Source organism: Vanessa tameamea, chromosome 25 (genome assembly GCF_037043105.1).
Source record: "Vanessa tameamea isolate UH-Manoa-2023 chromosome 25, ilVanTame1 primary haplotype, whole genome shotgun sequence".
Taxonomy (NCBI): Eukaryota; Metazoa; Arthropoda; class Insecta; order Lepidoptera; family Nymphalidae; genus Vanessa; species Vanessa tameamea.
Window position 1 is genome coordinate 8,346,536 of NC_087333.1, and position 22,964 is coordinate 8,369,499.

Here is a 22,964-nt window from a genome sequence, read left to right on the forward strand (position 1 = left end):
TTCGAGATGGAATTGATTGCATTTTTTCGTCTCTGATCAATGGTAAACTCTAGGTTATATTAATGCTGTAAATTGTAAATTTATTGAATTAGAAGAGCCATTCTTTAATGGGTTTGGTCCAAAGGGGAATTAGTCATCTGACCCTTTAACAACCGCATCTTTATTTCAAACACTTGTGTAATTAGCAAGTACAATTTTAATGTATCGATGGGTGGATACGAACAAGTGGACTCATAATGTAACTTCGTTTTGGTTATCAGTAAAGCCCCAAGTGCATGAAGACAACGATTCCGTGAATTATTCTTCGAATAAGACTTTTACATATATAGAACCTCATTTAAAAAAAGGATTTAATAATATTTTTTACAAGTACACTGCCAAAGAAGACATTGTACAAGAGTTCTTCATATCTTCTACAAAATATGTTTCTTACGAAATAAGGTCTGCAACCATCTACGTAATACAAGATACTTTGGTCAGGATTAGATATATTTTAAGAACCAGATTCAAAACGGCACGACGTTGATATGTATTTAGAACACAAAATACTCAAACAGTGGATGACATTGTAAAATATATCTTCCAAAAAAATTTGGAGTTTAAAATCATACCAAAATATTTACAAAAGTTAAAGATGTCAAAAAAGAGAGCGGTTCTAGATAAGGATATTATTTTACAATTTGACTGAACAGTTACTTAATTTTAAAGTTGGGATCTTTTCCACTTGAATTTGCAAGCCGATACTGCTGAGTCCAGAAATTTGAAATTCGGTACATAGGTTTATTTTATAACGTCAGCATCATTATGGCTCAGCGTCAGCAGCTAACATTAAGGGCAGGACATCAGAGAATTAACTGTGTATGATTTTTTACTTGGTGGTAGAGCTTTGTGGAAGCCCGAATGGGTAGGTACTAGCTACTCATCAGATATTCTACCGTTAAATCAATACTGTTGTGTTCCGGCTTGAAGGGTGACTGAGCCAATGGCATAAGGGACATATCATTTTAGCTCCCAAAGGTGATAGGGTATCGGTGATGTAGGGATGATTAATATTTTATACAGCGCCAACGTGTACGTTGTTGGTCCAGCGACAGATATTAAAAAAAAAAAAACCAAACAAAGTCGGGACGGGAAGCTAGTCTTTCACTAAAAAATATCATTCAATCATGACAAGCTATTTTCACTTAGATATATATGTTATCAGCGACAATTACGTTATAATTGGCTCCCTGATAACATTATCAATACATCATATATAAAAATAAAATCATCAGTTTCTATGACGTAGTGTATTAAATAGAAATATTAAAGGATAATTAAACACAGATCAGTTACATATAAGTATTTAAAACGGGATATTCACCATGTTTTTTAAAATTTTTTGATGATGCTCGATATTTCGATATTATCTACGAATGTCTTGCCTCGTGAACAACTTTTAAATACTTGTAGTAATAAAAATAACCATGTTCATTTAAAATCTTATAGTTACAAATAGTTCTAATCTCAGTTTACAGACTTGAACGGAGCTCTACGGCGACTTAAACTAAAATTTGTTTATTTACGAACATTTGAGCGTTAATATAAAACACTTTTCAATAATTTTCTCAACAGTGGCATTCAATCCAAGCTTCCTTTTACTATAACCTTCAAATGTTCAACTGCGTTAAGGTTTCCTTTACCTTTGAAAATAATTGGTTATACCACCACGCTGGTTTGCTTTTTTTAACTATTATTAATTTAACTTAAATCTTAAATTATATAAAAAAATCACCAATACAACCACTACAAGTAAAATATATTATATATTTTTTTATGTTATAGGGGGCAAACGAGCAGGAGGCTCACCTGATGGAAAGTGATTACCACCGCCCATGGACATCTGCAACACCTTGGGGGGCTTGCAGGTTGCCGGCCTTTGAGGCATGTACGCTCTTTTCTTAAAAGTTCCTAAGTCGTATCAACTCGTATCAGTCGTATTTGTAATAACAATCTCATGTAATTATAAAAATGTTGATTATTATTCATCCTATTCCTACAATAGGACAATAACATTAGTCATACGTTTACATATATTGTGATGTTCTTAAAACCTTTAAGAATAAGAATTCGAAAACGAATTTGAAACTTATCCAAAATAAATTATGAATAAATGATAAATCGTACTTATTTTACCCGAGCGAAGCCGGGGTTTTCGTCTTTACATTTATGTATTTATGAGTTCCTTTCGCCAGTTATTTTTAGATCCAGAGTGTCTATTTCCGATACGGCGGTAAATCCACAATCAATAAACAAGTGTAACGCTTCTATAAAGATAAAAGATGAGATTTTTGTCTTTGACTTTCCTCTCCCTCTTGGGAGTGCAGACTTAGTTAGCTATACAAAATATTTCCAAGCTAAACGTAATAACGATAAAATATTTCAAATCATCGTTTGATTTATGTTGAATTCATTTGTTTTTTATCACTATATACGTCTAGTTTTGTTAAATGTTTTTAATCGTCTACTGAATAACAATTTAAATACTAAAGTTCATTGAATAATTAAACTGATACTACCCGAGTTATTCTATATAGTACCAACGAGAAGAGGATAAAAATCAAATATAAATATAAAAACAGTTGACATCGACCGCCTTTATAATCTATGATATTCATATCGCTAGAAATTATCGTTGACGAAGCTGTGGTAACTTAGTAAAACTAGGGGATATAAGTAGTTAATTGTAATAGTGTTGTATCATAAATAAATAAATATATTAATTAACATTGTTACAATATAACTGAACAATTATGAAATCGCAAAGGATACGTAAATTAAAGGATTCTTTTTTTTTTTTTCTCGATCGCAACAGGCTATACGACCACTAGTATATTTAAAGTCAGTGTATTGAAGTGAGTTTCCAGTGCGTTCTTTTATCGAATAGCACTATTGTATATATAAGCATCTAATTTAATTTATAATTTAGGAAAAGCGACCGTCACATATTCTAGTAACCTTGCTGATTATTAAGACCTTATATATATTTTTAAATATTTATGTATAGATATTAAAAATAAACTACAATTTTAAGGTACTTACTATTGTTATTTTAATAAATTTCCTATTGTCATTAATATATATTTTTTTAATATTAAAATATATAAAATAAATAAATAATCTTCTATAAAGTAAAAAAAAGCCTATGTCCTTACGTGGAACTCAAACTATGAACGTAGCAAATTTTATCTAAATCGGTTCAGCGGTTAAAGCGTGAAGTGTTAACAGACAGAGTTACTATCGCGTTTATAATATTAGTAGAGAGGCTAGATGACTAATGAACATTATTATTTCGCAATATATTTAATTACTACCTAATAATAACCCATAACCCTTAATAACCCATAGCTCGCTGGAACACCTATCTACCAGTAAAAACATTTTTGGAATCGATTTATAAGTTCCAGATAATACCAGATGCATAAAAACAAATTTGATTTCTTTATATTAGAAAATATTTATTAAAACCTTTAATTAAATCAGATGAAAATTTTCATTACACATAATTGGTTTTAATTTTTCATTTCTTTATGAAAAATAATTAAATTGTAACTGAATATTTTTTCATTATTTGGAAGCCACCCAAAAATATTCGACACTATTTGAAAAGTTAAAAAAAATACCTTAACATTGACTAAGGTAAGCCAAAAAAACTGTTATTCACATTTAATGAAAATATCCAATGACGCAAAACAAAATGCATTGCATTTCACACAATATGCAACCTGGAATATTAGTTTGTATAAAAAATATTAATTGAATATTATTTCCACAATTAAAAAGTCTTAATATTCCTTGGAACTAAATTTTTATGATATGCTTCTCTTAACACAAATAATATTAAATGTACAGTGAAAGCCTCATTAAAAAAATAATTTAAAAAAATACTCACGTATTAATAATATTCTTAATCACTTTAATAAACTTTTCAGAAACCAATTAAAACACTAGAACAACGTAGAACAGATTTCGCAACAAACGATACGTGCGCTCTCCAACGCGTTCACGCGACAACTGATTATTTTAATCATATTCTGTCTCAACCTCGGAACATACAGCTTTACAAATGACATCAATTATATTTAGTACGGTATGAAACGACCGCGACGGCTAGACTAACACAGACGAAAAATATTGGTCATTTTGACGAATTGCAATTACGGGTAACATTCGAATTTAACTTTTCTGTCACGTGCTTAATTGCAGTGTAATTATTTTAGTATACGTTAAACCTTAAGGAAACAAAATAATACGAAAGCAACATAATCCTTAATAATACACATGTTTATTAGTAAAATTATATATTACATAGATTTAAAAAAAAAATTACTAAGCGAAGATTGCACCATATAATGTTAATATTGTGCAATTCTCTACGAGAATCATAAATATGCCACATCTATTTATATCTGTTCTATGGATTCAAATGATCAAAGCGAGCGACACTTGACTTCCGAATTTAAAATTGTAATTTATATTTGAACTGTTTCTCAATAGGTTAGTTTCGTTCCAAATTTAAAAACGTGCATTAGACTTTGTTAGACACATTATTATAGATTGTGTCTGACATTGTAACTTTAAAAAGAGAACAATGTTTATTTTTAAAAATAAAATAGAAACAAAATGTATTAATAAATAAATAAAGCTTACTTAATTATGATATCTAAGTATATTACTAACCGAGAAGAAATTTTATTGTAATGTTTAATTAAAAACAAATTACTAAACTTTTAGTGTTTAATATTATAATGTGAGTAGCACTACGCAGTTGTAAATTTATATTATGACTATTGACATTACAAGCGTTTCATGGTTTCGTTTATAACGAAAGAGCTTAGAGTTACTATTAGCTGGTGTTCCGACCAGGATACACGAATATAGCTATTTTATTTATAACTAGTTGTCGTCCGTGGCTTTGTTCGCGTTTAAGTAAATGTTCGTCAGGTCTTAGGCATAAGAAGCATGCCTATATCCGTCCTTGGAGTTCAAGCTTGCTTCATAGAAAATTTCTTCAAATTTGTTTAGCCGTGAAAGAACGACAGACAGACAGAGTTACTTTCTCATTTATAATATTATAGTATACATCAGAACTACTGAATTTCTTACCGGTTCTTCTCGATAGAATCTACATACACGGTGGTAGATTTATACAAAAAAATTCGTTGTAAAATGTCGATTCAAATGTAGGTACTGGTACGAGCTTACTTTTATAAAGTACAATTTGATTTCCAAAAATGTAATATACCTTATTTGTAATACTACTCTATTACACTTAAATACTGATATATACTTTAACATTACTCCGTAGTTTCCATTCCATTCAAAACGGTATTTCTTCGCGAAATCATAATGAATACCATAGACTATTTAAGATCTCGATCAATATCATTTTTTATAGTAAAGTTTGGCGGGCAAAAGTGGAATACTACTAGATATTAACAGGGCGGTAAGAAATATTAACCAGTCCTTACATCGCCACTGGCTCACTCACCTTTTTAAGCTGGAACACAACAATAAGTATTGCTGTTATGTAGAATATCTGATGAGTCGGTGATACCCAGACGGGCCTGCACAAAGTCCTACCACCAAGTAAAGTTTATAGTTTATAGCCTTGGAATATGCTAGGGTTTGTTTCCATACTGATATATCACACGAATAAACTAAAACCATTTAAAAATTAACTGAATTCTTATCTTATTTAGCACTAAACGGTATTAGATTTGTTAATTTCGCAAACAATTTTAAGCCATCATTATCAGAAAACTATTTATACAACGAATTATAGATTATAATTAATTCAACCTCAGTACAAGGCTATTAGACGTGCATCATTGAATAAACTATAAAAAAAAACAATCGAAAATCGGCATTTTTGACTCGTCTCTTCTTTACTGGTGTGCCTTCGTTTGTACGGCTCTATTGATTGTTTTATGATATCCGTAGGCGAACGAGCAAATGGACTGATGGGAGTGGTCACCACCGCCAATAGACAATGGCGCTGTAAGAAATATTAACCATTACTTACATCACCAATGATCAACCTTCGGAACTAAGATTTTATGTCCTTTGTGCCTGTAGTTACACTGGCCCAGTCACCCTTCAAACCGAAACACAACAATACTGAATACTGCTGTTTGGCGGTAGAATATCTGTTGAGTGGATGGTACCTACCCGAACAGGCTTGCACAAAGCAAAACCACCAAGTAAAATTATTCATACTATTTCGCATCTATATACCAGACACACTTTAGGTATCTGAACCCACACCGAACATTAATTTATAGCGGCGACTGCTTCGTTTAATCTTGTAAGAGATATCAAATATGACTGCGATCCTACTCGAATGGAAATTAAAATGATGTACGTGTAATACGCAATAACTTAATGTTTTTTTTTTTAAAGATGTTTTGGATTTCTTTGTACGTTTAATATATATGTTAAACTATTATTTATAAGCTAACCGGTAAGTTCCATTATGTGAATGTTTGTAACGTTCTTTTGGAATAAACATTTTCAAACCTATAAAGATTGGAAGCAATGTCCAATTTTGACGAATTACTAATTTACCTATTTATCCCTCCACGACAATAGCCCAAGGGGTCAGGGTCGAGAACCTGCGACTTTTTACATCGCTAGGCAGCCCGTACAACATTACGTTATTCGATGACTGGACTGGACTAATATTGATTTAATCATGTAATAGTGGGCAGGTACTTACACAGTTCTACTTTTGTAAGAACTTGGTCTTAACTCAGAAATAAAACAATGGTTATTAGGTTAATAAATAAATACATTGATACATGCCTACTTGTTAAAAACTCAATATACATTCTGATTCTAATTTGTATTAAAGTGATCGGCAACTGGTTGCTTTTGTTGAACAGCCTGTCTGTCGACAAAGGCCTCCTCCAAAGATTTCTGCGTATTCCTGTCTCTTGATAATCGGCTCCATATTGGTTTATTAGGTTAGTCTAATATAATTTGATAAGAATTTTAAATAATGTTTTATACGCAGTTTAAAAATATACATTGGAGAATCAATTTTCCCGCCATGACGAGTATCTGTCAATGTTCATGTTACCAGATTAAAAATATATTATAATGTTTAATAGACAAAACGACAGCTACTCGTCTGTAATATACAGATAATAACAACTCATAATATTTAATATAAACTAATACAGTCTAATTAAGTCTTACACTTTATAATATAATTATGACAGAATTATTAGAATAAGGAGCACAGATTTCAAATTTAAGTAATATAAAATTGTATGTCAAACTCCGGGCGTCGGTCAGACATCTAATGCTGCTTCCTGGACCTCTGTCCACCGGCTTTTCGGTACGTACTCTTTGGAGTCCTTGCTGGGCATGGCGAACTGCCAAAACGCCAGCAAAGTGAATCAGTAAAATAATAAAACAAGTTCATATTTTCTTGATTCATTTATTGATCACGTACATTTGAACAAATCACCAGACTCCATTAGCTAGATGTACATATATATTAAATAAATAATACAGATATTGTCAACAAAGTCATCAAATGTTGTGCTTTAACATTATTAATAATCTGTGCGATTTAAAACAAGTTCAATTAATACTTCCGCCCAGTACATTGGAAAGGCCGTGATTATATTGATTGTTGCAATCTCTACACAACATTTATACGGATTCAGAACTTTTTATTTTCTTTTTATAAATAAATAGTCTTTGTTTTATTAAACTACCACTTTTGTTTAGTACTTACCACTAAAGGTCTCGACGTTATGGTTCAACGAGTTATTAGAATTTTCTGTTGAAATACAATTAGTAGTCTAGAAGTTGGAAGCATTGGACTGCTTAGGTTTGAAACCGCAGTCATTGGTATGAATCACATGTTCAATCACTGAGCAATCTCGGTTATACTGTAATTGGTAAATCTCACATCACAATGCACTTGAATTCTTAAACACGCTGTAAAACTTTTATTGTAAAATGATTACAATACACTTACCGTATACTTTATTTATACAATATTTTTGGCCACCATTGTTTCGGAAGGGCAATTTAAATAGTCAAAATCAAAATATACTTTATTCAAGTAGGCTTTTACAAGCACTTTTGAATCGTCATTTAACAAATTAAGTAAAGCTACCACCGGTTCGGAATGTAGATTCTACCGAGAAGAACCGGCAAGAAACTCAGTAGTTGCTCTTTTTCAACATCTAAAAATACAGTCACGTTAGTTAAATACAATTATGTATGTATGTTATGTCTCCTGTCTGGAAGTCAACAAGAATTAACTCCACGCTTTTTTATCATCGATATAATCTTGTATCGAATAATATGCCTTTTTTACCAATGTATTTTTTACAAATGATTTGAATTTATGAAACGGCAAAGTTAAAAATGTCTGCGGAATTTTATTATAGAAACGGATACCTTGCCCCAAGATTGATTTATTGACTTTGCTTATCCTTAATTCTTGTGCACATACAATGATTATAACTGATTTTATCAAAGTGATCAATGCTCCTGTGAATATACATAATATTGTTGTAAATATATTATGACGCTGTTGCGTGAGTATTCCTACTTTGTTAAAAACATCCCGAAGAGAGTCGATCAAGCAACTTCCGTAAAATTTGCCAAACGTCATTGGTGAAAAAATTATGTTGACAGAAATACAACAATAAATTCTATCCTTTTTACTACACGCATAAGAGAGAGCAATAATATAGTTCTGTTAAATATGATGTACACATGTTCCTTGCAGTTTCATGTACGATAAACGTTCCTGCTTTGTCCTCGCCGTATCGTAGTGATAAAAAGTCTATGAAAAAGGAAACCGCGAGAATAAATGTGTTGGTTACCCTGTTGGTCTCTAGGTTCGACTGGGTATCATTGTGTATTAAAGGGTAAGTGAACTAGAGTAATGGCAAAGACAAGAGTCATAACATCTTAGTTCTCAAGGTTGGGGTCGCATTGAATATGTATGGTATGGTTCTTAGAACCAATAAAACATTAAAAATTAATATACGACAGGTGCACCCATATATCTTTCTTTAACGAGCAGGAGGCTCACCTGATGGAAAGTGACTACCACCGCCCATGGACATCTTGGAGCAGCATTGTGAAATAAATTCCAAACAAAGGCTGGCTCGTCCAGAAGAAAGAAAGCCTTTGTTCAGCCATGGAATGTATACAAGTTATTACATTAATTTTGTATACATATTTAGTCGAGCGATGTTCTGTCCGTCTGCTAGTTCCAAAGATTAGCGCGGTCAAACATACTCATAAGCTTTCTTACATTACTATAGATTTCTCTAATAGATACTAATAGATATACAAAATAACATAACCTTCAAATCTTCTGTAATCTTCTATATTTCTTGCTTCAAGTCAGTCATTAGTCTAGTGTCCAAGCAGCCATATCGTGCAAGTCATCGTATCAACAAAAAACATCTAAGAGACATGTTATAACAGGTTTGTGTTAAAATGTTGTGTGTATTTATGCAATCATACGTAAATTGCCGTTTTTTCTCATTACATTCACATTTGATGAGATTTAATCGAACCTAAAATTGTCCTTTGTAAATAATAAATCTCTGAGAGACTCTGATTCATGTTATTTACATATTGATGACGATGTCGTTTAAAATTTTTTGTTCATCATTGTTTTGTAAAGAGGTCATGAATTTACTGTTGATAGCCTAGATGGTCCAATGGTTAGAACGCGTGCATCTTAACCGATGACCTCTGAATTTTTATGTGCTTAATTCATCTCGCACTCGGTGAAGGAAAACAGTGAGAAACCTCAGATACAGTAAGAAAGCTCGTGGAAAACCTGCATGTGTCTAATTTCAATGAAATTTTTTCATTAAAATCTTCATCCCAAACTCCAAACCGACTTCCTTTGATATGGTGAATCGATTAATTTACAGTGACGCATCTTGATAGAAACATTTTCTGTTTGACAAAAGCTGTATCTCATTAGCATTTTCGGACTTCTAAACTGAACCTGAAGTTTACTAACTAGTACTGAATTTTTTTTTTCAAACTGTTTATGCTGTTGGCTCTAATGGCATCTACAGCGTCACAGGCAAGTTAAAATACTCAAGCCTGGATGTTGAGGACCCACTTAAGGGCTCAGAGTAGGCTCGTCCTAAGTGTGCCTCCTGTGAGGCCGAGCCTTGCCTTAGGACGCCGTCATCGTCGGGAGAATGACGTGGGCATTCGGTAAATAAAAAGTTTGGTAAGGACATTAATTAGTACTGCAAGTGCATCACACGTGCTACCGTTAAAAAGTAATACCTGGAATTGTTGTGTTTCGGTTTGCAGACTTGATCAGCCACGATTTAATGGACGATTAATATAATTCTCACAATACCAATGTCTACAGAAGGTGGTGGGCATCAAATTAATTCGCCAATCTACTTACGTATTAAATAAGTACCTTGCTTAGAATTACGTGCATGTGATTATGCATAACGATGTTATCATCCATATAATGATGTAATTATTAATGTTTCATTGTACATCGGTATTGTTTTTTTTTTTTAATTCGGAGCCAATTTTTTGGTCAGAGTGCGATTATTGTATTCGCAATCCAAACTGGTAATATTTTTTACGTGTACCATTAGTTAATGTCAATGTACTCGTGTGTACATGTATGTATATAGTTACCATAGAGGCAATGTGTGGGATTATTGGATGACTGTACAATAATATCAAGGTTAATCGATATTAGTAGCTATTCATGTGATATGACCAGCATTATTGTGTTAACTTGTTGTGTTTTATATTATCTAGTGTTAGTATTTCCTATTTATTATTTTGCCTGTCAAAATGTAACTCTTCATCGATGATCGCGGGTATAAGCCCCGGCAAACATCTCTTTAGGTTACATGTTTAGTTAAAATTATTTTCCTGTTCGGCGGCGAAGGAAACCATTGCGAGGAAACCAATACTTATCATATGAAAATTTAGTACATTTGTATCCACTAATTCGCATTTGAGCATCTTGGTGAAATAAGCTCCAAGCCTTCTGCTCAAAAGGAGAGTCCAGCAGAGGTGTTGGTTTTTGCAACTAATATGCTTAAAACATTAAAAGCCAGCTTTGAGGGGAAGATTTAGAGCTAGTTCCAACACGACGCTCCAATGCGAGTTGGTGGACACAGATGTTACAGAATTACATTGAAATGAGACACATGAAACCTCCATTACGACGTTTTCTTTCAGCCGAGCAAGACATGAATTATGAACAGAAATTAAAAAGATGGAAATACAGTGATGCTTGCCTATCGACGGCCATCTCAGATCGAAAACAATACATGTGAACGAAAAAGGTTAACTGATTTGAATGGCATTTTACGTACTAATTTTCTTTTTCCATCAATTCATTTTGTAATTCATTCATTTGCCCGCCTCTCTACCAATATTATAAAAAAAAATATTGACGCGACATATTGACCGAACAAAAACGTCTGGTCGTTTCCGCCATTAACCGTGCATCCATCCGTGGCTGAGCGGAAATCTTGCTGATAACGATTAAGTCTTGAACTTGACCATATAAGATAAGGTCATGTCATGAAACATTGTCAACAAGATGCTTGGACGGACGTTATTTATACAAATGCGGATCGATATTTACAAATACTAATATTAATTCATTATAGAGGTAGGGGACGACTCAAGAAACGATGTTACTTGTGATATGACGTCAGACAGAGAAGTATGGAAGAAGAAGACATGCTGCGCCGACCCCAAGTATAATTAGGATAAGGGATGATGATCATAATATTAATTCATATTTTCATTAATAGTTAGTACCGTTTCGACTTCGTACAGGTAAAACTTGTTCAAAATTATATCTCCCGTTTCCCACCCTAAAATTGAAACTCTTAAATTATGGGGACGTCATTAACTCTCGTTACTCATGACTTTTTTCTTCACGCACCACTTGAGATAAGCGTCAAAACTAATTAAGATAAATAAGTACCTACACAAAAATTCAATGGTGCTTACGCAGAACAAAATACACGTGTTCGAGCCAATGGCTCATTAAGATACAATAGCAATTACTAAAAAAAACGACCAAAATATTCGGATGAAGTATTTGACGATGTATTTGAACCATGTGGTAACTTTTTTTATTGCGTTTAGATACAAAGGCATAAGGAGTTAAGCTTTTTTTATTCGAAAAGGAACGCAGTCTTACCAATGGACCATTTGATAATAAGTACTTATAAGGCCACTACCATTAACCAACATATACCATCAACCTTAGGAAATAAGATAATATGCCTTTTGGGATGGTAGCTACACTGTCTCACTCACCTTTCAAACGAACACACAAGCAATACTTTGTTTATTGCTCGGAATATGTAATGAGTGAGTGGTATCACCAAGTAGACAGTAGGTTGAAGTAATCTTATAATCGCTGGAAACCATAACATCACTTTGTTATTAAATAGGACGCTCGCCATGTTTTACAAGAACGCCTTAATACGAATACATCCTTAACGCATTCAATTAAAGTTAATATTTCCATGTAATTACGAAGGTACACGATTATGCCGTGTAAAGAAAATGTAAACATTAATTTCTACGTTATCGATAACGTTTACAATGTAAATATTAGTTCCGTTATATACTTTGAGAGAAACGAATTTCGCTCTAGCGCTAGCGACGTTAAAATAATTTCAGAGATTGTTTATATTTTGATTCAAACAATATATATGTAGTTATATATTTTCATGGATCAATTTCAGTAAAACTTCAGAAATTCAGCCATTCAAGGAGGGTAAAGATGGGATTGAAGGGATGCATGTTCTTCAAATTTGAAGTTAAAAATGTGCAAATGAGTATAATCACGGAATACAGTTTATCCTGTGAAATTAAAGTATCAATAGGGGTACACAGTTTATTACAAATAATGGACCTGTTTTCAATGTTCTTTTAGTTTCGGGTTTTCAAGAATATCCAATTTCATACAAGAAACTCAAACGCAATCATTTCGGTCGGTTCGGGTCGAATGATTGCGAAGAATTTTTAGCCAATATATAAGATTTTTTTCAACTTTTATTATTTAATTTTACTCATTTCCAGGAAATCGAGCAACTTATTCAAATTATCGTAGTTTGATTACAAAGACTCAAAATTGTACATCGAAGGTTTTTATACAATCAATTAATTTAAATAACTAAGTTTATCCCATTTTTGTAATGTATTACGCAGTGTATTGCACGCAATATTTACCAATATTATAATTGTGATACTAACTATGTCTGTCTTTTTGTTACGTCATCACAAATAAGTATTTGAATCTGATCGTAATGAATTTTAACATGTAACTGGATTTATAGAAAAAAAAAAATGACGTTTACGGCACAGCGGCGTACAGCTTGTTGGAAGAGATATTTATCTTATCTTAAAATATTTATCGCAAACAGAAATAGATTATATTCTGCGAAATATAAATAAAGAATATATTTTCAATGGTAATTATGATTTAATCGAGGTATATACATAGGTCAGTAGGCATTAGTAGACATTACTTACTAATGTGAAATTTATCTCATTCTGTGAAGAAACTTTAATTCTTCGCTTTCTTTTAAGGAGAAATGTTTTCACAAAATCACGATCGCGTCCGTCCAAACTCGCGTTATAATTTTTTTTAAGGCTTTTATGATACAGAAAAACATACATTAGATTCTTAGCGTTTTAAATGAGCTTTGTTAGGGAATCGATACGTCATTTAAGAAACATTTTACCATAGAAAGATGTAGTAAACTTAAAAAATCATCAGATTTTCAGAATTAGATGCCTTGTCAACGACGGATCTCGCCCTAAAAACTCGTATAATATCAGACACACACGTAAACAGTAATTCAATGGATACAAAATCGCGTTCAGACTAGTTTTTACAACAAAAGTGAACATTTGTTTTTGTTCGAATTTCATGCGTTCACGGAACGTTCTTCCGATTGAGTTTTAACCTTATCCAGTTGTCTCAAGAACTGGTCTAGTACCATAAGTGAACCATGTGTCGTATCGGTTAATAGCTTACAAAAAAGTTCACGACGCATTATTTATTTACTTTATTACATACGGAGGTAAATAGATCACATGATAGTATAAGTCCTCATCGCCTATCGCCATACGATGCACTGTAAGAAACATTTACCATTCCTAACATCATCAGTTCGTCATCAAAATTGGGAATTAAGATATCACCTGCGCCTGTAGTCGACGTACTCACAATCACAAATCTTCAAAATGCAACATTACTCAGCATTTCTGTCTGTCGGTGTGACCATGTGATGATTTGATAGTACCTACCAAGACGGGTTTGCTATAAGCAACCCCGTCAAGTGAAATGAATGAAGTCATAAGATTACCTTTTATAAAAATTTTGCATGACGTAGTATATGTAACCGATTAAATAGAATATGAATATGATAGTTTCTTCTATAATGGAAAACAATACAGCAGTGCGATTCTGTAAGAATTCGCTTCGCACCTCACTCGTGAAATGGTGACAACCGCCTCAAGTGACCGGTTTTAAGTTTCTTCTTACAGAATACCAACACAGAATCGAATTATTCAATACAAAGTCAAACATTTAACACGATATGACGTATTGATAGTATTGTTTTAATGATGAGCGTGAGCAGGAGCACTTTTATTAAGGGCGTTTTTAACCGGGACTTGGTTTGCTTGATTGATGGCTATAATAACACGTACTACTGAATCTTCAATTAGATTCCGATATATCTTATGGTCTTGTTTTATTTTTTTGAATATAAATCGGCATGTATATTGATATAAGTATAAATCGTCTCTCAATATGCAGTCAGATCTGCAAACTGAGAATTTTTTGATATTGCTTGAGTACTGCGACCACGTTCTTTTAAGCCATCATGACCTCTTTCCAACAATTCTCTTTCTCTCTCGTTCTCTACTTCTGTGACCGGAGCATGAATACTATATGCTTCGTTATTTCTCTGTTTGGGTTTGTGTACTGCACACGCAAAAATATAATTTATCGTAATGCATATGTATTTAATGCTTTTAAATTTTATAAATGACTTTTGTATCAGTATTCATTTTGGGAATATAGTAAACTTAGCTGAACCCGCGGTTTTACAAGCGTGAAATTTACAAAACTTTAAAGTACACAAACCAATTTTCCGCCCCTCGAGAGATGAATTAAATAAAAGAAGCATATATCCTTCCCGGAACACAAACTATCCCCATACCAAATTCAATCCAAATCGGTTTAACGGTTAGAGGTAACAGACAGAGTTTCGTATTAATAATATTGGTATAAATATCTCGTATGTTATTTTTTCCTTGTGCGTATCATGAGGAGACCTTGAATATTAAGCCTAATCGTACGAATAGAAAACGACTAGAAGTTTCTAGTCACTTTAGATTTTGTAACTAGCCTTCACAGTATTTTATCGTATAATTCGGAAAACATACCCAAAAAACCCAGTCATAAAAATCGTCATTTTTATCTATTGATCTTATTTCAAGCCTATATCAGTTGAGACAGTAAGATCACCTGTTTTTATCTAATCAGGTAGTATACGTGTCAATTATGTGATAAAACTTGAGTCACGCAGATCTGTGGGTCTTCCCAATCTCTCTGAACAAGTACCATCCGCTGTATCTCAAAATAAATACTTCTTACGTAAACTATTATTATGAATAGGTTTGTTTGATTGTATGAGTGCTGAGTGCTATGGGTTACAAATTACATTTATATCATATCATTTTCTTTATTAATAAATTGCATCTTTGCGAAGCCGGGGCGGGTCGCTAGTGATAATCCTGAGCAGAATAAATTAAGTTATAAGGTTTTTCTGTCTAAAAGTTATCAGTGGCACCCTAGAGTTTGTAAGTCACCAGTATTATCCTTCATGCGCCTCAAAAATGAGTAAAGTAAACCTTCTTACGGTAGAACTCGTTCCGATCGAATCGGATTGCCGTCCCATCGGAATATGAGTGCGAGGGAATAGACTACACTCGGGCTTGAACACACTTGTGAACTATAATATGCATCGCGCAGTTAGCTAGTTTTCCTTGAGATAGACGCCGTAAGGGAATTTGGTCAGGAGGACATCATGATCTTAGGTACAGTAGCTTTACGTGACAGTTAGGATTACATGGATGTATACAATGATTGATAGTTCGTACTTTGGCAACATCATAACATCCGATTTGCGTTTCTGCCTTTCTTGTAAAATAAATCTTGACCTTAATTGATCATATGAAAAAAATATCTTAACTAATATTATAAATGCAAGAGTGTGTGTTTGTTCATTTGTTATTTCAACTGATCACATGTAATTTTACATACACTTTATAAAGAAAAAGACAAAAAGTATCAAGGTAGAACGTACAGGCGAAAATTAATTGAGCTACATTTTTTTTTCATGCCATTCATACGTAGAGGGGCCAATTGGCCACGTGATTATAAATAGTCATCAATGGGCATAGATATTGCACTGTAAAAATTATAAATGGTTTGTTACATTGACTATGCGCCTTGGGAACTGAGATTTTATGACCCTTGCGCCTGTAGTTTGTTATACTAACTCACCCTTTAAACTGGAACACAATAATAATTGGTATTTATTTGCTGCTTGAGAGGTAGATTATTTGACGAATGGGTGATACCTACCCAGATTAGTTTGCACAATCAAGTAAAGCCTACAATTATTCAAGATATTATTCAGAATTTTATGCAGGAAAGGTCATAATACAAAGTGACTAGAAATAACTAATTGAATAGGAAATAATATATATTTATTAGATATCTAATATGTTGTTACTATTTGTACTAGCAATGCATAGTATGCATAATCAAGAACAGAAAAATCATGTTCAAGAACCAAATTAAGAAAAATTACTTTAAGACAATCATATTATATAAAAACTCTTTGGTATGTCAGTCTTAAGTTTTTTTTTTCTGAAGATCGAATTTGGAAACAATTGAGTACCTTTGACATTTATTTGCAAAATAAAGAATCTCTGTTATGTAATAATATACATTACATGACAACTCTTCTGTTATAGTTTCATTTCAATCTGGACGATGCTTATAGTAATACAATATCATTTAAGTTCATGTAATAAACTTAACACTATTTATAAAACAATTTCTCAGATATGTTTATAAGACTATATGCTTATTGAATGGATGTTTTCATTCATATAATATACGTTACTTGACTTTATCTTTCATTATTACTTTTTATTTTATCTAAAAGGCAGACAAGTGAACAATGACAGATGTCTATTTAGTAGTGGTAACTTCCACAGATATCTTCAGAATAAGCACTAAGTTTACATATCATCAACACACTCTCGATCTTCAGTTTGAGGAAAAAAAATAAAACTTTTGAATTAACTGTTGTTGTTGAACAATATTTCTGTGATTATTTATGTAATAATAATTTTACTAAATTTATTAAATGTTAATTTACATTATCATTTAAGTGATTCTTGTTTTTTTTTTTGAGATTCAAATGTTTTAGCCTAAACCTAACTAATCTATCGAAACCTATAATATGTATCCTCTTTCAGACTAATCCCAGACCTTAAGAATAGCTTCCTAATAAATTGAATGATGGTTAAGCTATTTAAGGTTGCTATAAAGATCACTCACACATTAATATTACTATTTTGGATTAATGTGTCTTGGTTTGAAGGTTGAGTGAGCATACAAGACTGATTTTTCTTCCCATGATTGGTGGCTAATCAGTTTGATGAATGGACTTATTTATTACAGTATCAGTCTATCAGTTCAGTATCAGTCAATATCAGTTTTTTTGAAGGTAAGGTTTAAATCAAGGAGCTTATTAGCTAATGTTTATTCTTAAAATATATATTCTTAATCATTGTAAAGCTCAAATCACTAGATTTATTGGCTTGGTTTAAGACAGAATCGCAATATAATACATCAACTATCTTGCCAATCACAACAACCAGTCAGATTCCATTTCAGATCATTTTGTAGTTAATATATTCACAGACAAAGGTAAAAAGCCATTATTAAGTGGATGTTATAATTATGTAAATTTTTTTGAGTATAATGTCCACATGTTAAAAAGATAACTAAAAATGTTTAATGATATTTGCAAAATACAGAAAACGTAAATATATTATTAAGCTAAAAACTTATAACATATTCGTTTATTAAAGAAAGAAATAATACATGTGAGTTACATGTTTAAGAAATGGTAGTTCCTAGAAACTTCTTCGAATACCGGCTCATAGAAACGAAATGAAGAATCTTATAAATGAGACATCTATCGTTACACTTACTAATTTATATTGAAATACTTTAAAAGACCTATTCACATTTAATTTATTTCCTTAAATAGATAGAAACTCGATCCATCAACCCAACGTGTGTATATCGATTTTCGGAACTTTAAACGTTTCATACTGGCTATTAATTAGGTTTAATACGCTTATCTATTAAGTATGTAATGTTTATAAATCGTATACAGTTAACTATTAATAAATTTACTTACCAATACATGTGCTGATGCTGTAGGATGAAAAATTTTAATGTTTTACTTGTACTAAATAAAACAGCGACTATTCGTGCACTAATATAACAATAATAATTAATAATTATCTAGAATAACCATAGAATGTACGAGAACAATTATTTCATGAAGTGACCTTTCAATATACTATTTTATAATTTTTTATATGATTCAACACACTACACTACCGCCTGCACCTTGTAAATATTCGAACTTGTCTATTTGTAGTTCACTCACTTTCCGAACTGCATGAAAATGGCGCTAGTATCACTATTTGACATTTCAGAATTACGTTTAACATCTTATCTTGTTAAGCAGTATTCTAATAATTCTTAGAATAATTGAAAATAAAATGAGACAAATACAATATTTTGATCATTAAAATGTAAATTATTAATCGTAATAATATATTTATTGTATTTTAAAGATTAAAAAAATGTTTTGAGAAACTATAACAGTTTTTATCAGTTATTATACAAATATTTTATTTGATGTCAAAGTCAAATTATAATAAGGAATAGCGGTACGATATTTATTCAGGTTATTTTGATGTTACAATTAAGTTATTGCACAAATAAAAGCAAAATTAAAAACAAAAGTAAGTATTTTTGTATTGATAAAAATCAATGTAAATACTCCATGTAAAGTAATATTAAAAAAGTTTAGCCATGGCAAATATGCGGAATGCGCGTCTAATGCGTGAAATAAAAAATTTGGAAGCATCGCCTCCCTGGGGAATAACTTGCAATCCAGATAAAGATGAATCACTAAATGTTTTGCATGTGAAAATGTTAGGACCCAGAGGCTCTCCATATGAAAGTGGATTGTTCGATCTTATTATCAACGTCCCCGAAAAGTATCCCTTCGAACCACCACAAGTGAAGTTTATTACGCCTGTATATCACCCTAATATTGACAAAGGTACCGATTTCTGTATATTAAAAATATTTATCACAATTTAGTCATTTTAACTTTAGAATTATTATTATCCTCAAGTATTAGCTTATCAGAATATGAATGTACTTGTTAACATTATCTATCTGATAGAGTAACTATTTATTTATATATGATATAATGAAATTATATTTAATTATGATTAAATGGTTACATATATAAATGTAACCATATTATGATGGCAATCAATTATGGCTCAAGGACTAGGAATTATTTTCTTGCCATCCAATATCAAAATTTTACAATCCTAAGTCCTTATTAAATTTGTTCAGTGTGTTTAAAAAGGTTTTGTCTAAACATTATTATACAATATAATTCAACATATAACATGCTACAGCCATATATATATGTATATTATAAATGTCAAAATAACTCTGTCTGTCAGTCTGTTGTCCTTTCACAGCCAAACCACTGACCACTTTTTAGGCTTAATGCTTTCAGACCAACCCTTAAATAATGAACAAAGCCATAGGAGACAAATCTTGCAGTATATTTGTCCACCATTAATTTAACCAGTATAAACTAAGGTGAATTAAAAAAAAAAAGTTTTATTTATAGATATTATTACATTTTTTCAGGTGGTAGAATATGTATGAACATGTTAAAGATGCCACCAAAAGGATCATGGTTACCGACCATAACAATAGAAACACTTATTATTTCTGTGCAAAGCCTCCTCGCTAATCCGAACCCAGATGATCCTCTCATGATGGATTTGGCGATTGAATACAAACATGATATAGAGAAATTTTTAGATAATGCACGGAAACACACACAAAAGTATGCTATATGATCATTGTGGTAAGGCCATTGTTTTGGTCTTGTTTGAGATTTGGGTGAATGTTATGTAAAAGTTAACCCATTGGAACAATATGTTTTGTTACTCATTTTAATTTGTTATTTAGAAAAACATTAAAATAAAATAAAAATATGGATCTATATTAGAGATGAAATGGATAGTTGTTTGGTCAGATAGGCTGATATCCAGTGGCTTCTAATTCAATTTGTTGTTATTTCTTTGTATGTCACGACTATCTTAGCACCACGCAGGCAATGTTTTGACAATTTTAAATCTATCTATAGCATGCATCGATAGATTTACAATTGTCAAAGTTTTACAGAATATTTGCTTAAGACTTCTTGGAACAATGTTTATTTCTATAGTCAGTTTTAAGCTGGCCTTGTTTATGAAAACAAACTTAAGTGCTCAATAAAGTTAAATGTGGCAAGTTTCTTTTTTATTCAAGGAAATTTACCACATGCTAATTTTTAGTATTAATTAAATACTTACTCAGAAAGAACAAATTAATCATATTTTAATAAAGTTCTTATTCCATTTACTAGTTTTATTTTGTATTTATTGCTACACAAATATGTTTTACTTGTGATATTGTACTACATGTACATTATAATTAAAATTTCTTTAGAAATACATATATAGTTTTAAATCTGGGCTATCCAACTGAACACCAAAAATTTGACAGATATTTGTTTCATCTCTAATATTTGTGATCAGTTTTAAATTTACCCTTTAGATTAAAACTAATTTTAGATGGGAATGTTGCTGAAACGAATCACTTATAAGGCCCATTTTTAATTAAACATTGAGGTATAGTTACTACTAGTGCACAAATCAAAATATAAAAATACATGTTAAATTATTGTAGCTGAATAACTTTTATATATATATTATATCTAAATAACTTTTGTGTTTGATGTTATTTAAGGATTTTTTTTATGTAATAAAAATTTGGTTTCTTTGACTATGACAAACTGAAACGAAAATGCTGAAGCAAATGTGCATTAATTTTTTTTAAACTGGTGATAATTACCATGACAAAATGTTATATGTAAAAACATATTTAATTTTATATTCAAGTGCGGTCAAAATGGAACGGAACTGACACGTGCAGTCCGCCCAGTAGTGGAATTAAATGTTATTTTATTATATGATAGTTTGGATTTTAGCTCGTGATTTGCTACTGTGTTAGAGATTTATGGTAATAGGATAATATTTTAGTGACTAGACATTTTAATAAACATACCTACATAAACATATTAAGGGTATAAAACCATGACCCAAACCAGAATCATTTAGCATTAGTATAAAACTCATTTTCAATATACTTCGACAAAATTTTCATCCTATTCTCATAGTGCGCGAATTATACATATTATTATACATATATTACTTCGTTATTGTAAGCATATTCCATTAATGTTTTTACTTTTGTATTAGTTTTTTTATTATTATTATACATCTATTTATATTATATCGAGACTATCCATTATGCCCAGTCTCTGTGTCTGTCAAATATTGGCGGGAAATTAATAAATGTTTTTTGATAATTTTGTTACTTTTAAACGTTATGTCGCTAGTCGGTTATTATAATATCAGATAAATAATTAAAATGTTGTGTTCACTTTATAAGTAACAAGTTATTAAGTTTAAAATATTTACGAGGTTACATAAATGTCATATAAATAAAATTTAACAGAAAGTATCGTCAATGCAAAATATATGTAAGCGAGAAGAATTATATTAAAATGGCGATAAAATGTCAGCGTATATATAAAATATAATAAAATATTTATATTTGCTTCATTATAAAATGCTCTCTAATAAAGTTTGTTTAAAAACTTTAAAAATAAAATTTTCTTTGTATAGAAAGTTAAATAAATGTGAATGAATTATTAGTGTAGCATTGCTATTTTATTCAAATAATAAAAAAAACTACTTAAATCGAATTTAAGTCCTTACCTTTAGAACTTCAGTGTCTTTGACCTTGTGATCTATTTTATTATTAAATATGTACAATAAATAAGCATTATACTAAGGTATTTGTATTAATTAATTCTAAAGTGTAAAAAATAAATATATAGTTAAAATGAAACATTTCATCCATAGCGGCCAGGATCCTGTTAACTGTTTAAAAAACGTGCATGACCATGGATATTTCTCTTTAGTTTATTAGCTAGTAACAAACAATTTAAAGTTTTTGAAAATACTAATAGACAAAATTAAAAAATATCTTAGTAAGTATTATATATTCTTTTGCTTTTTTAACTACTTTTTCACTGCTATAACATTTTAATTAACACTGATTTTGATATATTACATTGGAAAATTAATGTAATACAAAATAAAACAGGTAAATTTAATAATTAATTTATTACTTACCGTTAAATATAAAAGAATACTGATTTAAGTTAAAACAATACAGAACTCTATTGTTATTATTTTTTTGTTTGTCTATAAACTAAGATTGAATTATAGATTAATTATATTTACAGATAGAATTTGACAATATTACAATGTTCATTTCATTAGAGCAAACAGAATTATTTTATGTACCTATATATATTTGAAGGGTTAGGTTAGAGATTTTGGGCCATATATAGTTTCTAGATATTGCAGCAGAA

At 31.1% G+C, this 22,964-nt stretch overlaps 3 protein-coding genes across 3 annotated transcripts in view; 1 reads left to right on the forward strand and 2 right to left on the reverse strand.

Annotated features, from left to right (window-relative positions):
• LOC113392867 (oxidative stress-induced growth inhibitor 1-like) overlaps positions 1 to 18,812 on the reverse strand; it is a 55,158-nt gene extending 36,346 nt beyond the window's left edge. Inside the window, exon 1 of the mRNA XM_064218920.1 lies at positions 18,570 to 18,812. The gene's annotated coding sequence lies outside the window, so the exon portion shown is untranslated. The remainder of the gene's footprint in view (positions 1 to 18,569) is intronic.
• The window catches only part of LOC113396223 (mitochondrial S-adenosylmethionine carrier protein-like), a 260,338-nt gene that overhangs the window by 221,972 nt on the left and 15,402 nt on the right, over positions 1 to 22,964 (reverse strand). The gene's annotated exons all lie outside the window — the stretch shown is intronic.
• On the forward strand, positions 19,181 to 22,376 carry LOC113392852 (ubiquitin-conjugating enzyme E2 T-like). The gene is made up of 2 exons (XM_026629445.2): positions 19,181 to 19,508; positions 20,120 to 22,376. Exons 1-2 carry the CDS (start codon positions 19,256 to 19,258, stop codon positions 20,332 to 20,334), a joined length of 468 nt encoding a protein of 155 aa, XP_026485230.1. The 5' UTR covers positions 19,181 to 19,255; the 3' UTR covers positions 20,335 to 22,376.

Excerpts from the sequence above, each read along its gene's own strand:
- LOC113392852 (XM_026629445.2), top strand. The coding sequence starts at position 19,256 with ATGGCAAATATGCGGAATGCGCGTCTAATGCGTGAAATAAAAAATTTG. Across the intron at positions 19,509-20,119 it reads TCACCCTAATATTGACAAAG|GTGGTAGAATATGTATGAAC; the intron begins GTACCGATTTCT and ends ACATTTTTTCAG.